The sequence below is a fragment of the Anopheles darlingi genome, chromosome 2 (assembly GCF_943734745.1).
Source record: "Anopheles darlingi chromosome 2, idAnoDarlMG_H_01, whole genome shotgun sequence".
NCBI lineage: Eukaryota > Metazoa > Arthropoda > Insecta > Diptera > Culicidae > Anopheles > Anopheles darlingi.
The window spans coordinates 20142092-20149591 of NC_064874.1; the positions used below are offsets into that span (position 1 = coordinate 20142092).

Consider the following 7500-nt stretch of genomic DNA (forward strand, 5'->3'; position numbering starts at 1 on the left):
CACCGTGCGGTCAGATTCCGTGGAGCGAAGCAGGACTAGGAGCCGGACTTGAATGAACCTGTGGGCCAGGTAGGGAATACCGAGGAAAGGTGACCGCGGTGGGATGGAAACTTGTTGTCGATTTTCGCGTAAACCAGGAAGCCAACCTCAATTGCCACCGACGGCCGATGATTCAGTAGTCAATCGGACGTGATCGGATGTACATTTCGGAACAAGGGAAATAGTTCCCAACAGAGGAACAGCCAGATTTATAGTTTTTGGTGTCGGGTTTAAGTGTTCTTGTATTTCAAAGGACAATCCAGCCATTAGTGATAGGCAAAAGAGATAGTGGCGAATTATCCTTGGATCAAGATCCAACAGCTCCGCTTCATAATGGCGGCGAACGCAACGATATTGTCCAATGGTTCGTCCTCCACAACGCCGAGCCCAGGGACATTCCAATCGTTGGCACGGAATAACAGCTACATCATACCGGGTGTTTACGATCTGAACGTCGAGGATACGAACTGGGTGCTAACGTCCTCGTTTATCATCTTCACCATGCAGACCGGCTTCGGGATGCTCGAGTCGGGTTGCGTCTCGGTGAAGAATGAGGTGAACATCATGATGAAGAACATCATTGACATTGTGCTGGGTGGATTCACCTACTGGCTGTTCGGGTACGCGATGTCCTTTGGACGAGGCGCCCTTAACAATCCGTTCGTCGCGCTCGGCGATTTCCTCATCGATCCCGATGTTAGTGATCCACTATTTGGGCCGATTTTTGCCGCCTTCCTGTTCCAGCTTTCCTTCTCGACGACTGCCACCACCATCGTCAGTGGCGCTATGGCGGAACGGTAAGGCTTTAAACGATCTCCGCAAAAGGAACCATGAACATGACCGTAGCATGAATTCAAATTACATTCCAACTCTCACCGATTGACCTTAACCTCGGTAATCCCAAACAATTTCAATCGCACGGTTACTGTACGGTCACGGGCACAAAGGTTAACTCGAGTGATTAGACTATGGCTTGACGTCAGACAGACTCCAGGTAGTAGAGGTACGCGCCCAGTGTGTCCAATAATGATACTGCTAAATAAGCAATGAAGTCTGGCCACGCGAACAACGAACGGCATGCTGGAATACTTTAAATTTACAATGGCGTACATTCGCGTTCGCCTCCCTGCCTTGCTGGTTAACCGACTCGATTCAAAACAACCGATTAAGCAGAGGCTCCCTTCCCTCGTCAGGATCTGCTTGTAAACCAGACTGTTGGTCGGAAATGTAGGATATTCCTTCAATGTCACCAATGAGACCGATTTATTTTAATGAAGCCAACATCGGAAACCAATAATAGATGTTGTTAAATCCTCAAGACTTGCTCTTTGATAGTAGCGCTCCAGTGGAAGGACAAGCGTATCATTGATGGGCCCCATTGGATGGATACTCTGGTGGAACTCCTTGCTACACTCGCCCTTTCTGTTCCTCCACAAATACCGCTCAGAGTGAATGCAAATAGACCGGAACATCAAAAGAGAAACTATATAAATATGACTAGCAAATTGACTCTTTAGCAATCCGATAATACGTTCGATAATACATTGCTAAGACAGTTATTTTTCGAACTTTATACAAAATATTTAAACAAATCAATCTAACACATTAATGGACATTTAATGAAATAGGAAAAGAGCGCAAATTCATTTCGACGTAGAGTCAACATCTCTTTGATCCAATACAAAAAGGTAGTGTGATAAAGTTATATGTAGCAACGCATAGCCAGGCGATATGAGTCCCCTTTCCCTGAATTCCATAATGCTTTTCGCCAGTCGATAATAGAACAGCCATTAGATGACACTCTTCTATGATTTCCTCCACTTTCAGATGCAACTTCAAAGCGTATTGCATATTCTCATTCTTCAACACGATCGTCTACTGCATTCCGGCCGGTTGGGTGTGGGGTGAGCATGGTTTCCTCAAGAATCTCGGTGTTGTAGATATAGCCGGCAGTGGTCCAGTGCACCTGATCGGTGGTGCATCTGCCTTCGCTTCAGCCGCCATCCTTGGGCCACGGTTGGGCCGGTACGCAAAGGGTACGGATCCGTTGCCACTCGGCAATCCCGTGAATGCCTGCATGGGTCTGTTTGTGCTTTGGTGGGGCTGGTTGGCCTTCAACTCGGGCAGCACGTACGGTGTCAGTGGGGCCAAGTGGGCTTATGCTGCCCGTGCTGCCGTTATGACCATGATGGGCTCATTTGGAGGAGGTAGCTTCAGCATAATGTGAGTTTCAGCTTCATCCCGATATTCGGTACACGGTTCATAGTCTTCCAAACCCTTTCCTCTGTCGTCGCGATCAGTTACTCCATGTACAATAACGACGGCCGGATGGATGTGGTGGATCTGATCAACGGAATTCTGGCCTCGCTCGTATCGGTAACGGCCGGATGCTATCTGTATCATGCCTGGGAAGCTATCGTAATTGGTGCGATCGGTTCGGCCCTTTGCTGCTTTGGAATGCCACTGTTCGATCGCATGGGTGTGGATGATCCGGTGGGGGCCAGTTCTGTGCATGGAGTTGCCGGTATTTGGGGTAAGTCTAGGAGTACTTAAGAGACGATTGAAGATGCGGAATATACGAAACGGATCTTTGCCTCATTCCTCAGGAGTTCTAGCGGTCGGGCTGTTTGCTGACAATCCTCTCCGTATGGATACGACCAGTGGCCGTTCGGGGTTGTTTAAGGGTGGCGGTTGGTACATGCTCGGTGTCCAATCGCTGTCCGCGCTTTGTCTCGCCTGTTGGGGCGTTTGTGTAACGTTTCTTCTGCTCTGGTTGATCAACAAGATCGTCCCGATCCGGATGGACCCGAACGAGGAGCTGCTCGGTGCGGACCTGATGGAGCACCGCATTCGCCACACGCAGATCGGCATCTCGCGGGCCCTTTCGGCCCTGGCACCGATCCAGCTCGACCTTGGAGACGTTATCGATGCACCACCGATTGGGCGCAATCCAGGGCACGAACGGTGTGTCGATGAGATTGAAGCTGCCAGCCATAAGCTGCACCAGTGGCGGACTGCCATGGATCAGTTTAGCAAGAAGGAAAAAGCCGACTCGAAGGGGCTATCCCGGAAACCGATGGAAACGGCGCGCACGCAAACACAGGAAACCCGGCGAAGGGTGAACATGTTTGGCAAACCGATGGCCAACGGGGCGGACAATGCCGGATACGATGGAGGTGGTGCTCCAGTCACAGTCAGTATACTAGGAGGGAGCGACTTTCGCTTAAAAACCTCCAAAAAGGAAGGAAAAGAAGTGTACCCAATGACGAACGTTGGCGGTGACCAAGGATCCTCGCGCGGGGCCGACCGTAATGATCGCAATTTCGCATGGATTGATTAGATGGATTACGGTCCTCTCATCGAGCCGTATTGTATGTTTTGTTACAGAAAAAATTAATAAAAACGGAATAAATATTCAGAGATAGTTTTGCATGTCGACTTACCAGAACCAGGAGATACGACAGGAAGACACATCGCTCTGCATCCTTATTTTTCTCCTGGGCGTATAAAGGAACTATTATTTCTTTGCTAACTGTTAAAGATCACCAGAAATCATTTAAAATAATAATCCAAACCAGTTAAACATTGCTGGAGCAAGTATTGCTAATCGAAATACGAATCGAATTCCCCGGCTAACGTAGTCCGGTTTTAGGCGAGAATGTTCGCTAGTAGGTGATTTAACACCGATTAAGTAAGTAGTCCCTACTTATTATAAGCCTAAACCAAAATCGTCCGTTGTAATCCAAGAAATAACACGTTTTTCTTGGTTATTCCAGCAACTTCTCAATCCACTTGTTACAACCCTTCCCGCATAAACAAAACGCTGTCACCTGGCCGAGCGAGCAAGGAACTTTTTTTAAACTCTTTTCGACAATTTCGTGAATTTGTGATAAGGATAACGGTGATAAAAGTAAAATACAATCATTTGCAACTCCCGCCGTCGTTCCTGTTGGAAAAGTAGACCGGATAGCAATCGCCATTCTCTCAACCATCGCCAGAAAGTACAGAAATCTGCGGCAGACATCCGGGTGTCTCGAAAGAAAAACCCGCGGAAACCGGCAAGTTTTAAGGATCGTGTTTTTCCAAGGATTCGTGACATTAACGATCGAATTCTCTTTCCACCCTAGAGCTAACGGCAAGATTTCCTGCCAATTAAGATTACTGATAGGCGCTACTAAAGGGAACGACCAGAGTACACCCAATCTCACATCGCAGACTCCTTCGATCAAACAGCAGCGCTTCGTAAGACAAGATGAACAGTATCGGAGAAAATTGTACGCAACTGAAGAAGGATTACGATAATTGCTTCAACAATTGGTTCTCGGATCGGTTTCTTAAGGGCGATACGGACGACTCCCTCTGCGCGCCGCTGTTCAAAGTTTATCAGCAGTGTGTGAAGGTACAATGCCGTCTCTAATCAGTAACCGCGTGATAATCCCATTTTCCTCTTTCGTAATTCATAGGAGGCCATGAAGCAACATCATATCGAGTTTAAGGAAATCGAGAACGATTATATCCGCGATGGACATGAGAAGAAGGAGGAAAAGAAAGGACCCAAGGATAGCAGCAGCTGAGAGCAGGAACGGGCCTCGTGAACACACTAGAAGTAATACGATTTAAAGTGCAAATAATTAGCTGTAATGCCCTGTACTGAAGAAAGAAGCGGAACACGAGGTTCGTTCGTTGTTGTGAGCCAGCATTTTCGCGTTTCCTACAATTTCATTAGGCTAGTCGGAGCGAAGCTGTACTACACATGACTGCCAAGAACCGAGTCTCTCGTTTCTGTTACGTTCCTTTCCTCACAAGTGATCAAGGTGTATTTTATGTTTTATGGTTATTGTTACCAATAAATTGAAAATGTTCAACACTCGCTATTCCACCGTTGACATCAGCAGAACGTGTGATTGGTTCTTTCATTCGTCTAGTAAAAGAAATGAGCTGTTGAGAATGGTTTATTATCACTACTATACGGTGATGATATCTAGTTCACTATGACACACATCTTGGAGCTTGGATAAGGAGATGATCATGTTGGACGAGAGGGAGAGAGTAGGTTAGACAGTACAAATGCAATAGAATGATCAAGTTTCCGCACTCAGACAACATGTTGCCCCCTTAACTATCAACGGAACGGTACACGGTGTAGATGCAAATTAAAGGCTATGGCATCGTCCCACACAGCGACGAGTTTACTTTTGCACGACGGTGAACTTCGAGATTCCCTCGAGCAGTTCCACGTACTTCGAATGCTCGTACGCGCTCGCAAATTCCGACATTTTCTCCGCAAACTCGTTACTGATGCCCTTCTCCTCCAGGAAGTTCATTAGCAGATCGTACAGGTACTGAAAAGCACGAAAACGAAGAAAAATGTTATTATCGTGTGGCATGGCTGATGCTTTCCGATTGCTTACCCCATCGAGCACATCGCCGGCGACCGCGTATACCTTGTCGCTCCATTCACCCTTGAAGATCGTCACCTCATCGATGCCGAATACATCGTCTGGAAGAAAAGGTTATTTTAAATTACTTTCCTTCTCCAAAACTCGAGCAACCAAAGGCCATCGATACTCACTGTACTCGCCCTCTTGTGCTTCACCAGGCAGATAGGAGCAGGTGAACGAAAGTGTCGTATCCCCTCGCACGATATCGATCTCGAACTGCGGTCGACTCTTCATGGCGGAGAACTCCTGCTTGTTCTCACCGGAATCAGCCTCTTCGCCCTCCATATCGACCGTATGGTTCACATTGAACGAGATCGTAATCCTACAATCGAAAGCAATCAGTCAATGAGTCAGTTGAGGGACAATAACTCCCCTCTTCCTGTCTTACTTTTCGCGGTCAGATGATTTCGTCAGCTCGACTTCCGCCTTATCGCAGCTGATCTTGTAGCCATTGATGGACGTCGGGATGGTGGCGCTGGAACCCGACTTCTTCTCGGCCACGATCTCTTCCGCCAGGAACTCGACTAGTTCGCGCTCACCTAAACGCCGGGGTGCGACCGAAGAATGATGTCCGGTTACATAAGCCTCGTCTTAGAAAAGGCCACCCTTTTTTGGAGTGCTGCCGGTCTATTCCTCTTACCTTTGGTGTGAATCTTTCGGCTGGGGATTTGGAACATAGCGGCATGCTGTCCACTCGGCATCACCGCGAGGGTTCGTAGGGCACATGTTGCAACAGCGTTTGCCGGTTGTGCAACCGCACGAACGCCGGTACGGCCAGTCTGGATTCCGCCGGCTTGGATACTTTTGGCGACTGCCGTGCTGAGGAAGCGAATATTACGGAACATTCTGGCGAGTTGGTCAGCTGGAGTTTCCTAAACGATCACCGGTAACCGGATTTGGGAGGTAAATTCGGTCGTATTTACAAAAATATAGTCGCACGCCGCTTGAAGTTGATGAAACACGCGGTTTTGTCCCAATGAACGCTCGGAAATAAAATGGAGTTGTTTTGGACCATCTCGCTTACTCTGCCGTTCGTGTACATAGCCTCGTTGAGTAACGCAAGGACCACAATGGCCACTAAACGAGGTACAAGAAAAAAAGGACGGCACGACTCTCTTTCGATCTCCCTCTACGATATTCTTGCATTTCCAATTTCCCTTGCTATCCCGATTTTTTTAAATATAAAAGCATTACTTTCGAGTAATAATTGTAGCGAAACACGAAGAAGAGATAAGGCATAGTCATTTACATTTATTTTTATTTCATTTATTACTTTGTTCTTCGATTAAAGCGGCTCAAAAGTGTTGTAGTCCAACCTTCTGAAGGTATGATTAGGCATGATGGTTTTATAATAACTTACCTGCTGCAGCGGAAGGCAACATAACTATGGCATTTCAAAAGGCAGAGTTTTTTTTTGTCAAAATTGAAAATGAATATCTTTATTTGCATCAATCTTTTTCCACCGCTAGCTCTTGTAGATTCTTATTAACACGCTCTTCGGCATGTCTCGATTGTGTGTTTGTGTCTCTGTATCCTTGCTATAGCTACTCCTAGAGATAGGAAATGATGTTGGTACTGCGTACCACGCTACGTAATATTCACAGGTTTTCAATTGTTCTTTTCTCCACAGGACAGGAACGGAATGGCATCCTAATTGCTCCTTCATTTTTGTTTCTCTCTTTCGAAAACATACAAAACTGTCGCGATATATTGATTCGAAAAGCAAATGCAAAAGCCTGTGGTTTGGCCTATTTCATGGTCAATTGGTCTTTGAAGTTTTAATAAATCTCAGGTCGAATTCCATCGCAAATAATAACGCTCGCCGCTGTTGCGGTACACAAACGAAACCAACTTGATTGTCCAGCTGTAACTGATAAAACCCTGTTTGAAACTTAAGTCATTGCTCCTATGTTCTATCACTGAGAATGTTTAGGAATTCGGTATCTCTAGACGCCCAATCATGGTGGTCCCACCTCCTCCTCCACCTGCAATAGCATTTTCAGAGCCGTACTACAATTTG

At 46.7% G+C, this 7500-nt stretch overlaps 3 protein-coding genes across 3 annotated transcripts in view; 2 read left to right on the plus strand and 1 right to left on the minus strand.

Moving 5' to 3' along the window:
- Window positions 1-372: 372 nt before the first annotated feature.
- Window positions 373-3379, plus strand: LOC125948857 (putative ammonium transporter 2). The gene is made up of 4 exons (XM_049675348.1): window positions 373-836; window positions 1867-2262; window positions 2340-2572; window positions 2646-3379. Exons 1-4 carry the CDS (start codon window positions 373-375, stop codon window positions 3377-3379), a joined length of 1827 nt encoding a protein of 608 aa, XP_049531305.1.
- A 496-nt stretch (window positions 3380-3875) lies between these two features.
- On the plus strand, window positions 3876-4928 carry LOC125948951 (TP53-regulated inhibitor of apoptosis 1-like). Its single transcript, XM_049675514.1, has 3 exons — window positions 3876-4097; window positions 4167-4438; window positions 4503-4928. The coding sequence occupies exons 2-3, from the start codon at window positions 4292-4294 to the stop codon at window positions 4611-4613; spliced, it is 258 nt and encodes an 85-aa protein (XP_049531471.1). The 5' UTR covers window positions 3876-4097; window positions 4167-4291; the 3' UTR covers window positions 4614-4928.
- A 50-nt stretch (window positions 4929-4978) lies between these two features.
- Window positions 4979-7500, minus strand: part of LOC125951971 (uncharacterized) — an 83179-nt gene continuing 80657 nt past the window's right edge. The window contains exons 11-15 of the mRNA XM_049681132.1: window positions 6121-6352; window positions 5869-6019; window positions 5612-5802; window positions 5451-5539; window positions 4979-5381 (exon numbers count right to left, since the gene is read on the minus strand). Of these exons, the coding sequence (XP_049537089.1) occupies window positions 5229-5381; window positions 5451-5539; window positions 5612-5802; window positions 5869-6019; window positions 6121-6352 (816 nt within the window). The 3' untranslated portion in view covers window positions 4979-5228. The remainder of the gene's footprint in view (window positions 5382-5450; window positions 5540-5611; window positions 5803-5868; window positions 6020-6120; window positions 6353-7500) is intronic.

Bases quoted from the DNA above. Each gene is read 5' to 3' on its own strand.
- LOC125948857 (XM_049675348.1), top strand. From the start codon at position 373: ATGGCGGCGAACGCAACGATATTGTCCAATGGTTCGTCCTCCACAACG. The intron at 2,263-2,339 runs GTGAGTTTCAGC...CGTCGCGATCAG, and splicing joins GGAGGTAGCTTCAGCATAAT to TTACTCCATGTACAATAACG. The intron at 2,573-2,645 runs GTAAGTCTAGGA...CTCATTCCTCAG, and splicing joins TGGAGTTGCCGGTATTTGGG to GAGTTCTAGCGGTCGGGCTG.
- LOC125948951 (XM_049675514.1), top strand. From the start codon at position 4,292: ATGAACAGTATCGGAGAAAATTGTACGCAACTGAAGAAGGATTACGAT. The intron at 4,439-4,502 runs GTACAATGCCGT...CGTAATTCATAG, and splicing joins TTTATCAGCAGTGTGTGAAG to GAGGCCATGAAGCAACATCA.